The sequence below is a fragment of the Plectropomus leopardus genome, chromosome 7, assembly GCF_026936395.1.
Source record: "Plectropomus leopardus strain MGB_pleo_1.0 chromosome 7, ASM2693639v1, whole genome shotgun sequence".
Taxonomy (NCBI): domain Eukaryota; kingdom Metazoa; phylum Chordata; class Actinopteri; order Perciformes; family Serranidae; genus Plectropomus; species Plectropomus leopardus.
The window spans coordinates 33275243-33299263 of record NC_142182.1 but is presented as its reverse complement, the minus strand read 5'-3'; the positions used below and the strand labels follow the sequence as shown (position 1 = coordinate 33299263).

General features: G+C 35.8%; 2 protein-coding genes across 3 annotated transcripts; both read right to left on the bottom strand.

The window, feature by feature from the left end:
• Window positions 1-106: 106 nt before the first annotated feature.
• On the bottom strand, window positions 107-4379 carry stoml1 (stomatin (EPB72)-like 1). The gene is made up of 7 exons (XM_042495807.2): window positions 4042-4379; window positions 2812-2918; window positions 2567-2716; window positions 1118-1321; window positions 821-1031; window positions 538-738; window positions 107-403 (listed from the first exon to the last, which is right to left on the bottom strand). Exons 1-7 carry the CDS (start codon window positions 4196-4198, stop codon window positions 207-209), a joined length of 1227 nt encoding a protein of 408 aa, XP_042351741.2. The 5' UTR covers window positions 4199-4379; the 3' UTR covers window positions 107-206.
• An 809-nt stretch (window positions 4380-5188) lies between these two features.
• nr2e3 (nuclear receptor subfamily 2, group E, member 3) lies at window positions 5189-9507 on the bottom strand. Of its 2 annotated transcripts, none has more exons than XM_088080557.1 (8): window positions 9089-9507; window positions 8626-8764; window positions 8409-8512; window positions 8041-8178; window positions 6773-6960; window positions 6434-6674; window positions 6250-6355; window positions 5189-6138 (listed from the first exon to the last, which is right to left on the bottom strand). In XM_088080557.1, exons 1-8 carry the CDS (start codon window positions 9162-9164, stop codon window positions 6006-6008), a joined length of 1125 nt encoding a protein of 374 aa, XP_087936683.1. In that variant the 5' UTR covers window positions 9165-9507; the 3' UTR covers window positions 5189-6005. The 2 variants fall into 2 exon arrangements, with proteins under 2 accessions (XP_087936683.1, XP_042352853.1); XM_042496919.2 differs by having other exon boundaries at window positions 5201-6138; window positions 8041-8304; window positions 9089-9505.
• Between the last annotated feature and the right edge of the window lie 14514 nt (window positions 9508-24021).

Below are 24021 nucleotides of genomic sequence, written 5' to 3'. Positions count from 1 at the left end.
CACAGTGCCAACTAGCATTAGGCCTAAAGACCTTCAGAAACAATGTTGTCTTTTTAAACAAGCTGTTGCTTTGGTTTGTGGAGAAAGACAAGGTCAGAACAGAAACTTAGTTTTCAACTAATTTAATTAATTCATACTTAAGAAACACTTATTGTACATTGAAAATGAAAGATTTAATAAATATATAATGTATACAAACTCTACTGCTATTTCTTAAGCAACTTTATGACTTCTTCCAGCTTCATGGCGGTCTTAATGTCTCCCTGGATTCGGAGTCTGCCAGCGGTGTAAGCAGCAAATGGACGAAGCTCGCCTTGGAACATGGCCAGAAGGTCGTTGTCAGTCATACTCAATGTCACATCTGGCTCTCTGCACAAGGACCCCGCTCCAGCTGCACCGCTGCCTACAGAACACACACGGAGCGACAGAGGTATCTAATATTTAACAAATTGGACTTTTGTTTCTGTTTACCCCACAAATATTTGAGTATTTATAGACAGATTTATCATTCAGTTGCTGCAAAATATGAAGCATCACCTTGGCTCAAATCCACATAGTAACTGTGATGTTGTCCATCTTCTGAGCTTATGTCAAACTGGAAGCAGGCCCCGACCTGGTGGACCAAAGTCTCAGAGAGCAGGAGCTTCACCCCACCAAGCAGCTCCTCAACAGAACGTGGTGTGGCCACAATTGTCTGAGAGGAACTGCTGAGCTCATCTGCGTAAGTAATGCTGTCCTCTGAGGAGAAAAACACACACTTATTACAACACATTATGGGTACATGTTGTGCCACAGCAGTTGTGTGTGTGTTGGACCATACTTTGTTGAGGCTGTGAAGCGCCACCGTGGCCCAGAAAGTGCATGGCCAACTGCTGAATGGGGCCCGCAAGGCCTTCAAGTCCAGACACAGTGGGAGGCACGATGAGGGGTCCAGAGGGGCCCTCCTCTGGTGCTTTCAGTAGCGAGCCGAGGGTGAGCTCTACCCTGTCCACCTCCAGCCCCCAGGGCTGAGTCATCTGATTTATGTCCATCTGTGCAGAGCAAAGAGGACGTTAAGTTTGGTGCGACACTGCTAACAGCCAACACAAAAAGCAGGTGCAGTGTGCTGTGGTCTCACCCCGAGATATTCTCCAAGTTTGACCCTCTCACTCTGGATCTCCCTGACGGTCTTCTTGGCCAGGCTGTAGGTCAAAGCCTTCTGTGCCGTCATCCTGGTTGAGGCATTCAGGTCCTGGACTGATAATACTGACATGACGGGGTTCCAGATCCTGAACTGGATGTCTGCTCCCACTGACAGCACACCACCATCCAAAGTAGTCACCTAAACGAGCAGAATTATATTCAATTTGAGAGCTAGACACCTAAAAATGGACTACAAGAAAGACTACAAAAGACAAGAGACATTTCCTCTTTATTCTGAAAGCTAGTATTGTGTGAGCAACTGTGTAAGACTGCAGTAACACCTTTTGTAGCACCTGCTGAGGGAGCCAGCTCCTCCTAAGCGCATAGCCATAGCATCATGAGCCCTATAAAAGCCAAAAGTGTTTCCATAGCAGTTTTGCAAAATGTGATAAATGGGAGGTTTTTTTAATCTAAGTGCTTCCATTAGGTGTATTTTATATTCACAGTTTCAACTTGCGCAGTTCGAGGGTTAATAGAAACCTGCCGTCTTATCAGCCCAGCTGTATCAGTGCTAAATTTATGCTCATATGTCTATTTTGCAAGTTTTGTTGACGCTTTTTTTGTTGGCTTTGGACGATGTTACTATCAGGATGTGAATATTTATTCACCAGCGATCAAGGTTTTCAATTTTAAACATCAGTAAAGATCAAGGAAAGATGGAGAAGATGAGCACAAGCCAAACAAGCATCCTGCAAGAACAGGCATTGGAACTTAATTTAAAAAGAAACAAAAACAAACTAATAACTATGATAAATACTAATGCTCAAAAAATTAAAAATTTGTTATCAGACATACACTGGCATTTAAATCTTAGGTTTACGGGGCCAATGACACAAGACTAAAAACATTCAGTACATAAAAAAGTTTGTTGGCATTAAAACATTTTCAAGTAAACTGCATGTAGAATGAGGTTATATCTTTAGGTAAAACTGTACTACATAGAGTTCTCATGGTATGAGTTCAAGTTCTATTTCTCACATCACACCGGTCAACAGTGTACCAATACTGCCACCTGTAGGACAAAGTAAATCAAAACATTTGCTTGTGGCAATTATTCCACGTTTGTACCGAGATTCTTTCCCTTTGTGCTTTAAATAGACGTGATGGGGAACAAACTCTAAAGTCCTCCTTCTGAGCAGAAATATATTCAAATATTTAGCCTATCTGAAGCTTATATGAATGACTATTTTTAAGAAAGTTTTTTTAATTGTGATCTTTTAGTCTGTTTAGTGAAGTGACTTCATGTAAAAAAAATAAAATAAAAAAAATAAAAAAAGTGAGAAGATAAACTCTTCTGACCGCAGCTTTTTCTGCATTTCTTTATTGTCTCAGCATGTACTTGAACAAGTTGTCTACCACAGCTGAATTCAGTACAGTGGTTTACCTGACAGGGTGGGATGTTGAAGGCACGGGTGCGCAGGTCGACCCTCTGCCACTGATCAATGAGCGGCAGCACCAGAACAATACCGGGGCCCTTTGGAGGACAAACTCGACCCAGACGAAACACTACTATCCTCTGGTAGTTAGGCACCGTCTGGGAAAAAAGTGAGTCATAGTTGGTTGTTTTTTTTCTCAAAAAGTGAGTGGACATGCTGCGGGAGTAACCGATGAAAGGCAATGTTAGCTTACTTTCAGTACAAACCATCCTGTTATTGGAAATGTTAGAAATGTGCAGATGTAGATGAGGGAGATCACAATCAGGTTGCAAATCCAGGAAAGCCATCCTTGGGAGGTATCTGAAAGAAAATAAATAATAAGGTATCTTAGACTTCCAGTTATTCTCAGTTAAACCATCCTGTATAGACAGCTGTGTGATGTTGTCTCAGGCTTTTTTTTTTTTTTGAAAACCTTACTACAAACTGGGGATATGGAGGGTGAAAGATGTTGTTTTACAGGGGAAACATGCAAGTGAACTGTATTGTGGGAAGTGTAGGATGCAGTATATTTGGAGCTAGGCTCATCCTAGGGAATAAATGTCATACCCTGTGATTTAAACATGCTGGTTTTTAGTCTTTAACCTTTACTAACAACATAAATGCATGTAAATAAATGCATATGATGGGCTTTGACATAAGCCTTCATCATACATATATTTAGTGAATGTTTTATGTCAAAGTGTGTGTGTGTGTGTGTGTGTGTGTGTGTGTGTGTGTGTGTTTGTAAGGGTGTTTTGTGTGTCAGGTGGCTACAAGACAAAATGAAGTTAATCCTTTCAAACCTGGGGCGAAAACGCCTTTCTTGTGCTACTTTCAAATGCCTTTGGTAAGTATTTAAACCTTTGAACCCTAAGCAAATGGGTCTGTTTGGGTCTTAAAAAACATAGGACAAAAAGGAACAGGCAAATTGGTAAGAAATATATATATATATATATATATATATATATATATATACACACAGAATTATACGTAATTAAACATACATACATTTAATTATTTTATACACACACACACACACACACACATATATATTCTTTCTTTTATTGTTACTTATCTCTCTCCCTCTCTTTTCTTTTAAACGAATTTTCAGGTAATTTTCTTTTCTAATTTCTTGCTAATTTTGGGTCATTTCTCAATGCCTTCTTCCCATGTTTTTTTATTTATTTATTTATTTTTTTTTTTAGTTTTTTGTCTTTTTAAAGAAATCAAGTAAATGTGCTCAGGTTTCAGGATAAGTTAGTTAACTACGATTAAAAAACATGATGGACAAGGCAGCAATAACAGCAAAGTATTGATCATAAATGGCGGATCACTCATATTTAGACTGCGAAATAAAGGAAAATCAAAGGGAGATGCTCTGATTATGTTTAGTAGGTTATATGAGGCTGGTTTGTTTGACGTTAGTCCGCTGTCCCTCTCTCACCGGTGAGGTGGTTTTCAGACACATTGGGGATGTTGTCAGATGAGAAGCCTTGGTGGTATCCGCGCGGTGTGAACCTGTCTGAGTCCACAAACAAGCCAGGAGTCCTCGGACTGGAGAGGTCCCTCTGAGGCAGCAGCTCATACGACCTGCTAAACATTACTTGGTATTGTTAGGTCTTCTTTAAATCAACGTCATGTTAATTATCAGTCTTCGCCGCACGGTTGAAGTAAACAAAGCAGTCTTTTTTAGTAAAACGCAGGACGCTTTAGCTCATCATGCTAACCTAGCTAGCCTAAAGTTGTTCCGTGTTTTGCTCCAGCTCTTCTTCTGGTGTTTAATGAAAGGTTATTCAATTAAAGCGCTCAATTCCGCCATCTAACGTTACTGTAGCACAACTGCAGTTTTCATTGCCTCGTATGGGCATAGCCTCAACTTCATAGATTAATCTGTCGTGGTCAGATACTTTTGCAGTCAGATGATGCTTTAGCCTACAGCCTTTCACAGTCAAATGTAGGCCTTTTTTGTGTTTTATCTAACACTGCTGAAAGTTCCCAAGGATGGTGGAAAAGTTATCCCTGGCCTCCACTTTGTAGCCATAACGAATATTATCCAGTGAGGCAAGGCAAGTTTATTTCTACAGCACATTTCAGCAAAAAGGCATTTCAAAGTGCTCTTCATAAAACATAAAAAGAAACAAGAAAAATACATCATAAAAGAACATTTAAATGAAATCAAAAAACTTAATGAAAGAGCTAGAGAGGAAAGAATAAAAACAAGCTAAAAGAAATCACTGACGCAGATATAAAATGCAAAAAAAGTTACAATGCAGTGTAAGAAATGAATAAATATTTAATTTATTAGAAGACAGTGGCAAAAGTCTCCAGCTTTGATTTAAAAGAACTGAGAGTTGCATTAGATCTGCAGTTTTCTGAGAGTTTTTATCAGATATGTGCTGCATAAAAACTAAATGCTGCTTGATCCTGACCAGTGTTGGATGCTTTAGGGTCAATATCAATATTTGAGAGAATGAAAAAAAAGACTACTTGTTACTTCTCCTTTTTTGACAAACAGGATGGAAGGATCCTCAAAACTGTGAGGATGAACATAGTGAAGCTGTTAACAGTATAAAAATAATGTTGTTAAATCTCTCTGGTTGCTACTTATCACAAACATAATATAATTTTTTGTGCACTGCACTTTCTTGCTACATATTGGCTGATATGTAGGCCTATGCAATTAGGCTACCAAAATACTTGTAATAAGGAAAAATTGGCCAATAGCTATAATAATGCAATGGTAAGGCTCTGCGTTACATCAGTAGAATTATCAGGTGTTCTGTACATGAGCTGTTGTTAGCATCTTTTTTGTAATACATCTTGTGCATTCTCCTCTGTTTCTATAAAACCAGATAAAGAATGAAAAAAAATTGAGCAAATATAGAAAAAACTTGTCAAATACGAAATTCCTGTACGTATTTATGTTCTGTACATTAGCTGATGTTTGCATCTTTTTGTAAAATTTCTCATTTGTTCTCTGTTTCTATAAAATCAGATAAAGAATGGAAAAAATATAAGCAAAGATGAACAAACTTGTCAAATACAAAATTTACATTTTTATTTGGATACTGACATTCAAAACACATTCATTATTATACGTTATAAAAAAATGTCCTTCAAATTTAGAACCTACACAAAATCATTTTTCCTTTTCCCCCCCATAGAAAATCATTAAATAGTAACTGCAAAAAAACTGTATACTTATTGCCATAAACTTAAAGATAGGTCTTTTTCAACAGATTTTTTGGCTTGTAGTAAGAGGGTTAAAAGGGTATATTTTGTAGAATCTGAAAGAACTCCAAACCATGAAAAACAAAACAATCAGGAAACATGTTGCTTGAGAGTTGGTTTGTGATGTTTTCCTGGCAGGTGTTCAGCAGCATTCCTCTTTGTTTGCTTTATTTTGCATCAGTTTTTGAACATGTCACACAACAACTTCTCCATGGGTGTGCTGCCAATGGTCCTGTGAAAGAACAGCTGCTCAATTTTCTCCGAGCTCACAAAGTGGAGGGATGGAAGCAGGAGTAACAGCCTCCCAAACCTTTATGGACGAGAACAAAAGAGAGCGGACTAGATGTTTCTGATAACTTTTACATGACAGACTTTAAATGCTCCAGATGTTGTCATGTTTGAAGAGTCACAGCGGGCTTACCTGGCACTTTGGCTGGGGTACAGTGAACGGATGTGCTGACCCAGCAGCACCTGTGACTGGTCCTGCAGATTCTCCACCTGCTCTGGGTCTTTGAGGCTGCGTGTCTCTGCAAATCAAACAGTAGGCACTAGTTTCAATGTATGCTCAATAACAAATGCACTTCGCCAAAGAAATAATCCCTCACCTGGCTTGAAGAGTACAATTGCTTTCAGGCAGGCAAACTCAGTGGGGTCAACAGCCAGGGCCTTAAAGCGATTAAAGACCTCCTCGAGGATGCGCAGGTCAACTGTGGGGACACTGATCTTGTCCTGCTGTGTGGGAGAAAGATCTGGCAGAGACAGAAGAGGACAGCTGTCCATGGGCAGGGACCACTGGATGGCACACAAGAGGAACATCTCACTCCAAGCTTCCTCAAGGAGAATCACCTGTGGAGGACAGAAAACCAGGTTTCAGTCTCGCACACAATTAATGTGTGTGTGAGTCAGTTTGGTAAATATAAAAAACATGTGGGAGTCAGTCTCACTTGGTCTCGAAATGGCAAGTGAGCAAAAACTGGCAAATTTTTCGCCCACTTGACGGACATGAAGAGGAGTCGTGCTGATGTCTCGTATACACTTTCTGAACAGCTGGAGGTGTACGAGGACATGCGACAGTCGGAGGGAGTCCGATCTCTCTCTGAGTCATTGGTTGTCACATCGATATTCTCCTCCACTGTGCATTAAAAAAAGAGAGTCACACAAATGTACCATAGTGTGCCCATTTAAAGGTTCATACTTTTACATGGAGATTCAAGAATATGTTAATATGCCTTAATGTCCAAAAAAGACATTATTTTCTTCATACTGTCTGCCTAAATATACTTGTATTCACCATCTTTATAGGGCTAAGTTTAGACGAGCACGGCCCTACTAAAAACAGAAAAGTCTTTCCTTTGGGTTTAAAAAAAATATACGTTTATATGATAACATTGTCAACAATCCTCGTGTTCACAGATCTGCAAAAAACAACCTAAAACGCTGTAGTATGCCTGCCAGGCCAGTAGTTGGTGGTGTAACTTTGTAATAACACACCATAGAAGAACACCATGTGCATGCACAAAGTGCAGCTGTAATGTCACCCTTCCCACATGACCCGCACATTGCGAGTTCACATGGCGACAGAAGGGGATGCGTTTCTAAAAGATTACACTCTGGAATCCAGTTTCAGAGTTCGAATTTTTAGGCCCCCAAAACACAGTTGTCATGTGAATAAAAGGCCAAACCATGACAAAAGTTAAACATTTCATGGAAGAACTGTTGCCATGTTAACAGCTCCTAAAACACTTTGTCTTAGTGTCTATATCTCTCAGACCTTAACTCTCCCAAAAAAGCAGTCTGCTCTCATTGGTCCTTATTTTAAGGGTTTTCTGCATCTGTACTCTCAGTTTCTGCACCATCATCGCAGCTGGGGAATGACTGTATATAGTTGTGACATCACAGTTTCATAGATGTCTTGACGGCTTGTTAAGGCACAGTTTCTAAATACGGACAGTGTACATTTCTCTGTGAATTTGAGCATTTTGATTCTTTCACAGTATTTGTATATAACCTATACCTACTAATAAAGACTTTTTACAATATGCAACCTTTAAGGCCACTGGGCGTACAATGTTGTTGAGTTTAAGTGCATCATTGCTGTTTAGACAGTTCCAAATTACTTTGGGTTACTTTAGCATCCTTAAAGGCAAACCCCACTTCTCATCGACATAAATAGAAAAAACAGTCATAAAATCCATCATGATTTTTTTCTCACCATCCTCTGGCTCCAGTTTTGCACAGGTCTCTGCAGTCAGCAGGCTGACCATAAAGCGGTGGTAGTTACTGGGGTTGCTGCAGGGCTGAATGGCTGTAGAGGTGGTGACGGAGGCTGTGACCAGAGGTCTGCAGACGGCTGACGAGTAAGGCACAGAGGAGGTGAGCTCCCTTGTGGTGGCAAGGTGCTCCTTTTTAGTGTCCACACTTATAGAGTCTAGACTGACGTGTGCTGTACTTCGAGGCTGTCGCTCATTCTGCACAGCTGCCAAAGGGTCAATAAATAATAATTCATCATCTGAAAACACTCAACAATAATTCGCACGATGACAGAAATATTAGCAGTCAATTTATTTAGAGTTTTCTCACCATCTTTGTTCATGCCAGCTTGAAGACACTTCTTAAGTCGACAAGCTTGGCACTGATTCCGGTGAGCCTTGTCAACAGGGCACCTGCCTGTTCCAGCCTGGCACCTGTAATGTTGATTAAAAAATTAAAGAATTCGAGAAAAAATAACTAAGTTTAAATGCAAATTACTTTATACTTATTTTATTTTGACCTCCCTATTAGATCAATTTTTTCTGACCTGTAGATGAGTCTTCGTCTCACGCTGCGCTTGAAGAAGCCACTGCAGCCGTTGCAGGCATAGATGCCGTAGTGTTTCCCACTGCTGGAATCACAGCACACTTTGCAAAGTAGACCCTGGTCAAGCGCTTTACCTGGAACTGAACATATATCTTTAGAATATTTCTTTTTTAGAAAAAATACTTAATATTAATTCACACTCTTCAAAGGATCAGTGAACAACTTAATTGTACAGATAGGTTTTTCATTAAATAATTTTTGTTGTTGTTGTTGTTGTTAGTCTGTTGTTTCTACTCTTTAGTCAAATTCTTTTTAAAACTGGTCATACTAATAATAGCAATAGCATATTTGCTGTACGTAAAAACACTTTCAAGTTTTGTTCTTTTAATTTAGTTGTCATTTTGTTTGCCTCTATGTTCAATCTTGTATGATGTAGCAGTTGAATTATACAATTATTGGCTCACCTGCTTGACGTCCATCTGTGAAGTCATTTGACGTATCAGAAGAAAACGTGTTCATTTTGGTCATGTGGTCCTCCATTGTGAGATGTTTTCTAATATCTGAATTTCAGTTAATAAACTGTTAATAAATAGAAGTTTTCTCTCAGAAATACTTCCTCTTCTGTATATACTGTTTTTGTGTAGTTGCCTGGCTGAATCAAAGAATTTCTCATGTGTAGTGCTGACACATGGCAATGCCTCCAAAACACAGATTTTTTAGTTCTTTCCACTAACGCTGGTAGTTGAAGTAATCACAGTTCCTCCAGTAATTCTCGATGATATTGATCCAGTGCTGTTGTCCTTTTTCTGGTTGTTTCTGATGTAATAGGGGGTCAACAGACTTGCCTCCCTCTTTCTCTCTCTCTGTCTGCCAGAATGAGTGCGAGCCCAGGTTACTGAGGGGCTTTCTGAAAGAAGACAAGGAGATTAGCACCATGCGCTGTGTAAGCAAATGCTGATTTGTCATCCTCTTAATCTTTACTGTCTATGGGCTAAATCAGTCAGTCACACCACTTATTTAACAAAAGTGACCACTGAAAAAGAAAAGGACCCGCACTGCTTTCAAATGAGTTCTTAAATTTGGCTCACCAGTGTCAACGCATTGTAAACTGTAGTATTAACCCTTTGAAAACTGAAGTGGCATCACTTTTTCTTGCTCTGCTCTCAGATGCCTTTCACAAGTATATAACTTTTGAACCTTGAGCAAATTGGTGCCAATTCTTTTAAAAACAGGGGGAAAAAGGGCAATAAGCAACTTGGTGAGAGGTGTTTTGCTTTTTGCAAGAAATTCATGTGTTTAGAAAATTATCTTTAAAAAGCTTGGGAAAAATGTCTAGGTATAAAAAAAAACCCATTAGGAAATAACTATGTTCATAATTATCATAATAACATATTTACATTTTTTTTTCACAGATTTTTAAAAATCATTTCAGCATTTATTTTAGATAATTTCCATTTCTTTTTGTTTTTTCTTTTTCTTTTCTTTCCGTCTTTTTTTTTTTTTTTAAATTCCATATAACTTTCTTCCACTTTTTACTAATTTCTTGACTACTTTTGGGTCTTATCTTCTTTCATTGCCCATTGCCTTCGTCCCATGTCTTTGAAAGAAATCAAGCCAATTTGCTCAGGTATCAAAGGGTTAAATCAGGTCCCCGTTCAGTCTTTGTTTACCATGCCTTTTCATTATTGCAAACATGACTTCTAGCAATACACTGATCATGACAATTTACTTACACCAATGAAGAAGATATATTACCCCAGTGGTCCACAACTTTTCTTTCTTTACCGTTCACTAGAGTCCTTTAAATTCTAATCGACTAGTTAACTTGTTGCTTTGCAGTACTAGTTGGAGTAATAGTATGTCTAATGGCATTTCGTAGTGTTACATAACATTGCATAAGTGTCCTCTGTGTATAATATATATTATATATTAACATAAATTAATATAACAAGAATCTGCTCGTCAACTGATCAACAAGTTACAAAACACTGCAATATGGATAATTTGTCCCACTCTTAGACATGTCCTACATATGTTCCCCACCTGGTGCGTTTAACAGTGTAGCCTTACACGTCACATAAGACATTCCCTCTGTGCCATATTGGCCCTGTCAATGACACTAATGGCTTCAGGAGAATACAACCACCCCAAATCAGCAAAGTAGCTTAACCTTCCATGAAATGTGGTCGCCTTCTTGAAAGAGGGATCACGAAAGGGGGTAATGAGAAGAAAAACAATTAGTGCAGAGATTGAAAGAGAAGCAACAAGTTGACCCTTAATTCCTTTCTTCTGCCATATGGTGACTGCGCTCCGGAGCCTCCGTCTGCCTAATTAGTGACCCGGAGTGCAATTTACTGTTATTGCAAGTGCACAACTCCTGGATCACTAATGTTCTCGCTTCTCTTTACTTATCTAATACAGCGGATGGTTATAATATATAATATATAATATATCAACATTTGTGCTTGTTATTTTTTGAACAGGTCTATCACAGTGACGGCTGTTGTTTCACATAGCTAATGACATTTAGTACAGCTCTTTAATCAGATCAAATGTAGCGAAGACACTAAAGATACTAATGTGACTATCTGCCGTATCCACAGAATGATTTCTGTAATCCTTATTAAGTCATTCTTGATTTTAGGAGAACAACGCAGTATTGAAAACAGAGCTCTTTCTGTTGGTGTATAAAAGGATTACAAACAAGGGGTAATTTACAAGGGCTATGCACTCAGATGCTGCTGCCGGAATCAGATTTATAATCCTGAACCAGAGATAAAACTGTTGAGATTTGGGGTCTCAAACGCACCAGTAGTTGCAGTGGTGTAGGTGCATACATGTTAAAATAGTGTGCAGTAAATCAGCTTTGTATTATGAATCTCAGTAACAGAGTATGTTATCACAAGTGGAAAACTGACCACAAGTGCAACAGAAATTAATTTTATTCTCACTGTGTTTGTTGTTAAAGCTGTTGTAATGCATTACTTTGCATTATGTAAAGTGCTTTAAATTGCTTTATGACACATTTGCATTTACACCATGTTTTGATTGCAGTTTAAATTTACTCTCAAATCACCATGTAAACCCACTCTGTGAATGAGCCTAAAATACATATACTGACCTAAGCAGTACCGAGTATGTTAATCTGGAGTCCCATATCAGATTACATAACACAGGTGTTACTCACATGTCAGGGGTGAGCTGATTATCTTCACACTAGCAGACAGGTGATGTACATGTAAGGTGCACGCTAAAAGGTCATGTTTGAGGAAAAGGATCAGTTGGATGTTTTAGGCTGTTTCAAATGTGAAAGTTTGTGAAATGCGCGATAATTCATAATACTTTTACACTGATATTATGTGTGTCACCTAAATGAGTAAAACATAAGCAAAGCTAAATATTTCCATGATTGTTAGTTCTTTCTTTTTCTTGAGTCTCTGGTTGTTGGCACAATTAAGACGCTGCTGCCATCAGCAAAGTGCTGCTTTGAGGTTTGTGTCTGGTGGGGATAACTGTCACGTTTCCTCACTCCTCAGCCCTGTGATTGTTGCGCAGATGCAGTCAATCTTTAGCTGCCCGCTGCTGTGAGCCACCTGGATGATTATGTATTTAGTGGAAGCATTTATGATGACGGAGCCATGTAGGTTATTGGACACACGTCACTAGAAAAACCCTAGCTCAGTTGTTTGGCTGATCAGACAGATCAGCTGTTCTTTTGTTGAAGAGTGCAGTTACCTTTCTACAAACAGAGTGTCAAATATTTTTGACTGTGGTAAATTGCAGTCATTGAACGCTGAAGGCACATGCCCTGCAGCAAACACACATGTGAGAGACATAATTCTAATGTAGATGCCCTTAAATGCTAGTTCACAAATCTTTGTATCAGACTAAGCAGCTTTTTATATAATCCTCTTGAATGACAGCTATTGTCAAAGAGTGAGATTAACTTTTAAAGTTAGTGGCATCTTCTTTATGCACATGAAGCAGGTGCCACAAGTGACCAAATCTTTCATTCTTTCTTTTTTTCTTTTGTTCTTTCTTTAAATTGAAATATGGGCTTTGCACCCTAAATCAATTGACTTTTATGATGTAACAATATATATAGTTTTTTATAAAATAAAAAAATATATTGACAGCCTGTCCAACTTTGTGTTGCATAGCCTGCTTCTGTTTTGGTGCATTCAAGCATACTGTTCAACTGCATCTTTTAACATTTATCAGGGGTCTACATTATGACTCTTGTATTTTATCTTTGGCTCTTTCTGTTGCTGTTTATTATTGCTATTGCTGCTTTGCATGTCTGCATTTGATGTTGCTTCATGCTGGGTGTATGACTATTTGTGCTAAAATGCTACATATTGTTGCTGTGCTATTGTTTTATACTAATGTTCTACTGTTTCTTGTTGCTATTGCTGCTTTGTATGTCTGCATGTTATGCTTAGTTGTGTGTCGTTGTTACATGTTGCGTGCATGGCTATTTGTGCTGAAAAACTATAGCCCATGTTGTTGCTCCATGCTTTGTGCAAGACTATTTGTGCTAAAATGTCACATTTTGTTGCTTCATGTTGCATGCATGGCTATTTGTGCTAAAATGTTACATGTTGTTGCTGTGCTATTATTTTGTACTGGTGTTCTGCTGTTTCTTGTTTCTTTGCATGGCTTGTGTTCTGTCTTGAGAGTTCCTGTTTGTTGAAGGCATTGCTGTCTTTATGGTGTCCTGCTGCTGTTGCTATGTAAATTTTATCATTTTACAGATTTCAAAACATCTTTTCAAAGGACTACAGTTGAAAATTAGCCTGATGACTAACAGGGGCACATCAGAATTATTGATTAATGTGTGTTGTCCTAATAAATAAAATAAATTGAAAAAAAAAAAGAAAGAAAAAAAAACCCAGAAACACCTTATGTCTGCTCTGTTATAACAGCATAAGCTCCTGTTACACTGCACTCAGCATGTCTACCTGATTCCAAATAGTGGCAGAGTATGGTTAGCCAAGCTTGAATGATTAAGCTTTGTTAAGTTCACTTCAGCAATTCCTGTGGTCACCCCCAAGTCAGATGAAGTGGAAGGATTGAGGTGTCAGCACTATGGCTATCAGGGATTGCCCCGCCTTGCCATCTGCTACCACGACTGTAATCCACACAGTGAGAAAATCAGTCGTCTCAGTCCATATCAAAGTCATATCAGCTCAATTCAACAGGCAAATCAACATCAGTGAGACTGTAAAATCTATGTTATTGCTGACAAAGGAACTGAGAAGCTTATTTGACCTTGTCCTCTAAATAAAGCTCGTAGTCTTTGGCATGGACAAGACAGAACAGTCAAAATGAAAGAACAGACATTTGAAATTTGAAATTGTCTACTTTCACTACAGTTAATTAGGTAATTATGTTACACCACCACTCACCACCTTGTTTTTTGTGTTTGCATATGATATTCTGACTAAGAGTCAAATATGCTCTCAAACCCAACTTTACTACATTATTTCAAATTTTAGATTGGAAATAATGTATCATATTCACAAGTCTACTCTTTGTAATAGCAAGATAATAAAGTTAACACAACTCCAGAATTTAAAAGCGCAGCTAACAGCCCATAGAGGTTATGCAAGTGCAGACACCGAATTAAAATGGATGGAACAACCTACTTCAGTCAACACAACCAACATCTGTATTATCTTTTTTAGAAAAACATCTGAAAAATGGAAACTTTTTTTGTAATTTGTACATTTCTATTGAATTTTGTATTACTGCTTAGTCTGGAAGATTTGATCAACTGTGCAATCTTTTATTTTATTTTATTTTATTTTATTTTACTTTTTAAAGTAGGACTATTGCAAGGGGAGGTCTATTCGTCCTTCGACTGTGTCATTAAATTGTGCTCACAGGCTGTGCACCTGATCACAGCTAAGTAAACCCATAGCTGGTGTGTTGATTGTGAGATTGGAACATTTATAAAGTCTGCTTTGGAACAGTACAGTTGCAGTATTAATGTCTTCTGAGTCTTGTCTATCGTTAGTCTCGGTTTGGTTTCCCTTACATCTTATTAAAAAAGTGTCAGGGGGGGACATATATCTGAGAAAAGTTGGAGAATTGAGAAACCTAAAAAAATATTAAGAAAATGTCTGAACATGATATGCTCTCTGTGATTAGAACCATGGGGCCTAAGTGCTGAAGACATATTGAACCTTGTTAATCGCAGCATTGTTTTTGCAGATTTTTTTGTTTTTCAGAATTATATCAATGAAATCACAATAAAAGTGAGATTTCCTGTTGAAAATGAGTGAAATCACAGCAGCAGTAGCTATTTACATATTGATTAAATAATATCTTCATTACAGGTATACCCTGAAAAGTAGCAAATCTACAAGTCTGATAAACTGATAAAAGTATTAAGAGTTTCATGTTTTTCTCTGATATGAAATATAAGTTTATTTTAGGGGGTAAAACTCAGTAGGCTCGATTAATTAACAAATTTCACAAAAAAAGAAATATTTTGTAAAATAGAAATATTTTGTGTACAAAATATTTTGTAGGCTACATGGTGACCTTGCTTGAGCAAATTCATACAATATATATATTTATTTATATAAAATATGAATGTGATGGGAAGTACTGTTTCTATTACAGTGACTGAAAATTAAGCGCCCACGTGCATGTGTGCATGTGCGCATGTGCCAGGCATAGGCTGCATGGTGCCAGGCCTGCGTTCTGCATTCCATGAGTCCACCTTCTTGGCCTTTATGACATCACATTCTACAGTCCAGTCATTCTGGAGTGCCACACTTGGCCCACAAGGTTTATTGGCTTGGATTAGAGAGTTTTTCCTCCTTATTGAAGTTTTTGTCTAACTTTCTGATACCTATGGGTCTTTGAGACAGATGGGGGAGTATTCGTCGTTAGTGGTGGTGAAAGGAGACGCTTTTCTTCCCACGTTTTGGCTTTAATGACCGATATAGACTAGAGGACTGAAGAAGAAGACTGTCAAGACAAACCTGACATGTGACACGAGTTTATAAATGATTAAGCTAAGTTTTGCAAATTTGGCTGCAGCTAAAATTTGACAGGGTAGTTTTCGGACATCAACCGTAATTTGCTGGAGCAAAATCCTGACATGGTGAGCTTTTGTTGGCTGGTTTTGGCAGGTTTTGCTGATTTGTTGCTGCAGACGGTTACAGCGAGGGTCATTTTTGACTTAAACTGTTTTATTTGAGCAAAGAAAATTGAAATGTCTGACAGGGTTAGCTTTTGTTAACTGGCTCAGCTAGCTTTTGCAACATTTTGGTAGCAGGTAACAATATACACGTTTTTTTTTACATCAACTGTCACTTTTTCGGAGCGAAGAAAATGTTGCCAAGAAAAAACATGACATGGTTAGCTGTTTTGACTGGTTAGCTAGCTTTGCTAATTGGCTGCAGCAGGTAACACTTGAAGCGGTCGGCTGGTTGTTTGATATCAGCGTTCAGGCATTTTCCTGAGCAAAGACAACTGTTATTGGCAAGAGAAGAACACGACAGATAAGGAGGACCAGGACCAAGAAAAGTCTTCAAAGGGGGAAAACTTCAAATTGTTCCTGGATGTCAGCAACTCCGCTCACTACTTTGCCTGCTTGAGTTGGACATGTGCTGGACGGTGGATAAAGGGCCTTGCTGGAGACTCCTGACCATAACGTCAAAAAGGTAGGGATCGACGTGCTCTTGGATTTTTTTGGGAGGTTGTTCCTTGTCCACTGAAAGGTGGTGTCTCAGGTGGTTTTTCAATTCATTTTGTTTTATTTTTTTACTTTTATAATTTTGTTTTTATTGTAAACACACCTGCAAACCTTGGAACAATGTCTCTCTTGTGTTAATTTTCCCAAGGAAAAATTGTTCTGTCTATTTTATGTATTTATTCATTTTCATGATCGTTCCTTGTTCACCCATACTGATTTAGGATGTTGATCCTTGTCCACTTGACAATGGTGTCTCTTTAAATTTTACATTTAAGAAAAATAACCCACTGTAAATACACCTGCACATCTTGGAAGAAGGTGTCTCTTTTGTTCATCTTCCCAAGTAATGATGAATTTTTTTTCGGTCATTTATATTGTTTTTGGATGTTGCTCCTTGTCCGCTGGAGACTGGTGTCTTCAGTGTATGTATTTTTTAATATTGAGACTATTTATTTTCACTTTGAAGAGATCTGTAAACAATGGAAGAAGGTCTCTCTTGTTTTAATCTTCCGAAGCAATAATGATTATTATTATTATTATTATTTTTATTCTATTTTTAATGTAATTTTGATAATATTCACTGTAAAGACCCCTGTAAAACTTAGAAGAAGGTGTCTCTTGTGTTCATCTTCTCAAGGAATAATTAATAATAATAAATTTAAATACACCTTCAGAGGAAAGTCGAAGTAATGATTATTATTAATTAATTAACTAATGATTATCTCTTTTTTTTATTGTTCCTTGAGAGTGGTGTCTTGTTAAGCTTTTTAAACTGAATTTTTCGAGTCGTGGATTTATTTTTTTCACTTTTATAGTTTATATTAAGTAATTTAATTATTTATTTATTTACCTTTTATGCTTTTTATTTTGATTGTAAAGACACCTATAAACCATGGAGGAAGGTCTCTCTTGTGTTCAATAATTATTGTATTTATTTATAATTATTTTGAATAATTGCTCCTTGTCCACTTGAGAGCGGTGTCTCACTGTGCTCTTTCAACTGAAATTTCACTTGTATAATTTCGGCAGTCAAGGTTTCAAGGTCTCTCTTGTGTTCACCTTCACAGCAATAGTTATGTTATTGATTTATTTATTGTCATAATTGTTCCTTGTCCATTTGATAGCTTTATCTTGTTAAACCTTTCAGTTTATATTTATATATTTTTAAGCTTTTTATTTTCACTGTAAAGACACCTGTTAACCTTGGACGAAGGTCTCTCTTGTGTTAATCTTCCCAAGGAATAATATTTTTATTTGAGAGTGGTGTCTCATAAGGCTTTTTAATTGATTTTTTTTTTTTTTTAATTTTATGCTTCTTATGTTCACTGTTTTTTCTCAAGGAATATTTATTTATTTAATATTTTTTTACAATTGTTTTTTGAATGTTGTTCCTTGTCCACTTGAGAGCGGTGTCTCATTAGGCTTCTTCAACTGACCTTTCGCCTGTATAATTTTGGTTAAATTCTCTGTAAAAACACCTGCAAAGTTTAAACAACAGTGTCTCTTTTGTTCATCTTCCCAAGGAATAGTTATTTTTAATTATTTGTTTATTTTCATAATTGTTCCCTGTTAGCTTGAAAGTGGTGTTTCATTAGGCTTTCTCTGTAAGGACACCTGCAAAGCTTGGAGGAAGGAAAAAATGATTATTATCTTTAATTTTTTTAATTGTTCCTTGTCCACTTGAGAGCGGTGTCTCATTGTGCTTTTTCAACTGAATTGTCTTGTATAATTTGGATAATATTTTCTGTAAAGATGCACTTGTAAACCCTGGAAGAAGGTCTCTCCTGTGTTCATCTTCCCAAGGAATAATCATTTTGTTAATTTATCTATTTCACAATTGGTCCTTGTCCACTTGAGAGCGGTGTCTCATTAGACTTTTTCAACTGAATTTTCACTTGTATAATTTGGATAATATTCCCTGTAAAGACACATGTAAACTTTGGAGGAAGGTCTCTCTTGTGTCAACCTTCCCACGGAATAACGATTATTAATTTTTATTTTCACAGTTGTTCCTTATCCATTTCAGAGCAGTGTCTCATAAACTTTTTCAATTTTTAAGCATTTAATTTTTTGCTTTTTATTTTCACTGTAAAGACACCTGTAAATCTTGGAAGAAGGTCTCTCTTGTGTTCATCTTCCCAAGGAATAATTATTTTATTCATGTGTATATTTCTTTGATTGTCCTTCTTCCCTTTGAGAGTGTTGTCTCACTAGGCTTTATAATTTAATAATGAATTTTTTTACTTTTATGCTTTTTATTTTCATTGTAAAGACACCTGCAAACCTCGGAAGAAGGCCTCTCCTGTGTTAATCTTCCCAAGGAACAATTATTTTATTTATTTATTTATTTTCGTAATGTTTCCTTGTCCATTTGATAGCGATATCTCGTTAAACCTTTCAATTTATATTCATGTATTTTTATACTTTTTAAAAAAAATGTATTAATTTATTGTTCGTTGACCACAGGAGAGTGGTGTCTCACTAGGCTTTTTAGTTTAATCATTTAGGTTTTTACTTTTAGACTTTCTGTTTTCACTGTAAAAACAGCTGTAAACCTTGGAAGAATGTCTCCCTTCTGTTAATCTTCCCAAGGAATTATTTTTTTATTCATTTATTTTATTTATAATTGTTCCTTGTCCACTTGAGAGCTGTGTCTCAGACTTGTCAACTGTTTTTTCTTTTTGATTTTATGATTTTATTTTAACTGTAAAAACACCCGTAAACCTTAGAAGAAGGTCTCTCTTGTGTTTATTTTACCAAGGAAACATTTTTTTGTATTAATTTATTTATTGTCATAATTGTTCCTTGTCCATTTGATAGCTTTATCTCGTTAAACCTTTCAGTTTATATTTATATATTTTTAAGCTTTTTATTTTCACTGTAAAGACACCTGTAAATCTTGGAAGAAGGTCTCTCTTGTGTTCATCTTCCCCAGGAATAGTTATTTTTAATTATTTGTTTATTTTCATAATTGTTCCCTGTTAGCTTGAAAGTGGTGTTTCATTAGGCTTTCTCTGTAAGGACACCTGCAAAGCTTGGAGGAAGGAAAAAATGATTATTATCTTTAATTTTTTTAATTGTTCCTTGTCCACTTGAGAGCGGTGTCTCATTAGGCTTCTTCAACTGAATTGTCTTGTATAATTTGGATAATATTTTCTGTAAAGATGCACTTGTAAACCCTGGAAGAAGGTCTCTCCTGTGTTCATCTTCCCAAGGAATAATCATTTTGTTAATTTATTTATTTCACAATTGGTCCTTGTCCACTTGAGAGCGGTGTCTCATTAGACTTTTTCAACTGAATTTTCACTTGTATAATTTGGATAATATTCCCTGTAAAGACACATGTAAACTTTGGAGGAAGGTCTCTCTTGTGTCAACCTTCCCACGGAATAACGATTATTAATTTTTATTTTCACAATTGTTCCTTATCCATTTCAGAGTAGTGTCTCATAAAACTTTTTCAATTTTTAAGCATTTAATTTTTTGCTTTTTATTTTCACTGTAAAGACACCTGTAAATCTTGGAAGAAGGTCTCTCTTGTGTTCATCTTCCCAAGGAATAATTATTTTATTCATGTGTATATTTCTTTGATTGTCCTTCTTCCCTTTGAGAGTGTTGTCTGGCTAGGCTTTATAATTTAATTATGAATTTTTTTACTTTTATGCTTTTTATTTTCATTGTAAAGACACCTGCAAACCTTGGAAGAAGGTCTCTCCTGTGTTAATCTTCCCAAGGAACAATTATTTTATTTATTTATTTATTTTCGTAATGTTTCCTTGTCCATTTGATAGCGATATCTCGTTAAACCTTTCAATTTATATTCATGTATTTTTATACTTTTTAAAAAAAATGTATTAATTTATTGTTCATTGACCACAGGAGAGTGGTGTCTCACAAGGCTTTTTAGTTTAATCATTTCGGTTTTTACTTTTAGACTTTCTGTTTTCACTGTAAAAACAGCTGTAAACCTTGGAAGAATGTCTCCCTTCTGTTAATCTTCCCAAGGAATTATTTTTTTATTTATTTATTTTATTTATAATTGTTCCTTGTCCACTTGAGAGCTGTGTCTCAGACTTTTCAACTGTTTTTTCTTTTTGATTTTATGATTTTATTTTAACTGTAAAGACACCTGTAAACCTTAGAAGAAGGTCTCTCTTGTGTTTATTTTACCAAGGAAACATTTTTTTGTATTAATTTATTTATTGTCATAATTGTTCCTTGTCCATTTGATAGCTTTATCTCGTTAAACCTTTCAGTTTATATTTATATATTTTTAAGCTTTTTATTTTCACTGTAAAGACACCTGTTAACCTTGGACGAAGGTCTCTCTTGTGTTCATCTTCCTAAGGAATAATATTTTTATTTGAGAGTGGTGTCTCATAAGGCTTTTTAATTGATTTTTTTTTTTTTTTACTTTTATGCTTCTTATGTTCACTGTTTTTTCCCAAGGAATATTTATTTATGTTTTTTTTTTTTACAATTGTTTTTTGAATGTTGTTCCTTGTCCACTTGAGAGCGGTGTCTCATTAGGCTTCTTCAACTGACCTTTCGCCTGTATAATTTCGGTTATATTCTCTGTAAAAACACCTGCAAAGTTTAAACAACAGTGTCTCTTTTGTTCATCTTCCCAAGGAATAGTTATTTTTAATTATTTGTTTATTTTCATAGTTGTTCCCTGTTAGCTTGAAAGTGGTGTTTCATTAGGCTTTCTCTGTAAGGACACCTGCAAAGCTTGGAGGAAGGAAAAAATGATTATTATCTTTAATTTTTTTAATTGTTCCTTGTCCACTTGAGAGCGGTGTCTCATTGTGCTTTTTCAACTGAATTTTCACTCGTATAATTTGGATAATATTCCCTGTAAAGACACATGTAAACTCTGGACGAAGGTCTCTCTTGTGTTAATCTTCCCAAGGAATAATATTTATATTCGAGAGTGGTGTCTCATAAGGCTTTTTAATTGTTTTTTTTTTTTTTTTTTACTTTTATGCTTCTTATGTTCACTTTTTTTTCCCAAGGAATATTTATTTATTTTTAATTTTTTTACAATTGTTTTTTGAATGATGTTCCTTGTCCACTTGAGAGCGGTGTCTCATTAGGCTTTTTCAACTGAATTGTCTTGTATAATTTCGATAATATTTTCTGTAAAGATGCACTTGTAAACCTTGGAAGAACCTTTCAGTTTATATTTATATATTTTTAAGCTTTTTATTTTCACTGTAAAGACACCTGTAAATCTTGGAAGAAGGTCTCTCTTGTGTTCATCTTCCTAAGGAATAATATTTTTATTCATGTGTATATTTCTTTGATTGTCCCTCTTCCCTTTGAGAGTGTTGTCTCACTAGGCTTTATAATTTAATTATGAATTTATTTACTTTTATGCTTTTTATTTTCATTGTAAAGACACCTGCAACCCTTGGATGAAGGTCTTTCTTACATTTTTCTTCCCAAATAATTGTTATTTCTTTCTTCGTGTATATTTTTTTTGAATGTTCCACTTGAATGTCTTTTTGAATGTCCACTTGAGAGCGGTGTCTCATTATGCTTTTTCAACTGAATTTTCACTTGTTTAATTTTGGTAATATTCACTGTAATGACACCTGCAGACCTTGGAAGAAGGTCTCTTTTGCTCATCTTCCCAAGGATGAATTATTCTATTCATTTATTTTAAAAATTATATTTGTTCCTTGTCCACTGGAGAGCGGTGTCTGAATAGGCTTTTTAATTTAATTATTGATTAATTTACTTTTAGTCTTTTGGACTTTTCCATTTTTTTGTATTGATTTATTTATTGTCATAATTGTTCCTTGTCCATTTGATAGCTTTATCTCGTTAAACCTTTCAGTTTACATTTATATATTTTTAAGCTTTTTATTTTCACTGTAAAGACACCTGTTAACCTTGGACGAAGGTCTCTCTTGTGTTAATCTTCCCAAGGAATAATATTTTTATTTGAGAGTGGTGTCTCATAAGGCTTTTTAATTGTTTTTTTTTTTTTTTTTTACTTTTATGCTTCTTATGTTCACTTTTTTTCCCAAGGAATATTTATTTATTTTTTCTTTTTTTACAATTGTTTTTTGAATGTTGTTCCTTGTCCACTTGAGAGCCGTGTCTCATTAGGCTTCTTCAACTGACCTTTCGCCTGTATAATTTCGGTTATATTCTCTGTAAAAACACCTGCAAAGTTTAAACAACAGTGTCTCTTTTGTTCATCTTCCCAAGGAATAGTTATTTTTAATTATTTGTTTATTTTCATAATTGTTCCCTGTTAGCTTGAAAGTGGTGTTTCATTAGGCTTTCTCTGTAAGGACACCTGCAAAGCTTGGAGGAAGGAAAAAATGATTATTATCTTTAATTTTTTTAATTGTTCCTTGTCCACTTGAGAGCGGTGTCTCATTAGGCTTCTTCAACTGAATTGTCTTGTATAATTTGGATAATATTTTCTGTAAAGATGCACTTGTAAACCCTGGAAGAAGGTCTCTCCTGTGTTCATCTTCCCAAGGAATAATCATTTTGTTAATTTATCTATTTCACAATTGGTCCTTGTCCACTTGAGAGTGGTGTCTCATTAGACTTTTCATCTGAATTTTCACTTGTATAATTTGGATAATATTCCCTGTAAAGACACATGTAAACTTTGGAGGAAGGTCTCTCTTGTGTCAACCTTCCCACGGAATAACGATTATTAATTTTTATTTTCACAATTGTTCCTTATCCATTTCAGAGTAGTGTCTCATAAAACTTTTTCAATTTTTAAGCATTTAATTTTTTGCTTTTTAATAATTTTCACTGTAAAGACACCTGTAAATCTTGGAAGAAGGTCTCTCTTGTGTTCATCTTCCCAAGGAATAATTATTTTATTCATGTGTATATTTCTTTGATTGTCCTTCTTCCCTTTGAGAGTGTTGTCTCACTAGGCTTTATAATTTAATTATGAATTTTTTTACTTTTATGCTTTTTATTTTCATTGTAAAGACACCTGCAAACCTTGGAAGAAGGCCTCTCCTGTGTTAATCTTCCCAAGGAACAATTATTTTATTTATTTATTTATTTTCGTAATGTTTCCTTGTCCATTTGATAGCGATATCTCGTTAAACCTTTCAATTTATATTCATGTATTTTTATGCTTTTTAAAAAAAATGTATTAATTTATTGTTCGTTGACCACAGGAGAGTGGTGTCTCACTAGGCTTTTTAGTTTAATCATTTAGGTTTTTACTTTTAGACTTTCTGTTTTCACTGTAAAACAGCTGTAAACCTTGGAAGAATGTCTCCCTTCTGTTAATCTTCCCAAGGAATTATTTTTTTATTCATTTATTTTATTTATAATTGTTCCTTGTCCACTTGAGAGCTGTGTCTCAGACTTGTCAACTGTTTTTTCTTTTTGATTTTATGATTTTATTTTAACTGTAAAGACACCCGTAAACCTTAGAAGAAGGTCTCTCTTGTGTTTATTTTACCAAGGAAACATTTTTTTGTACTGATTTATTTATTGTCATAATTGTTCCTTGTCCATTTGATAGCTTTATCTCGTTAAACCTTTCAGTTTATATTTATATATTTTTAAGCTTTTTATTTTCACTGTAAAGACACCTGTTAACCTTGTACGTTTATTTGAGAGTGGTTTCTCATAAGGCTTTTTAATTGATTTTTTTTTTTTTTTTTTACTATTATGCTTCTTATGTTCAGT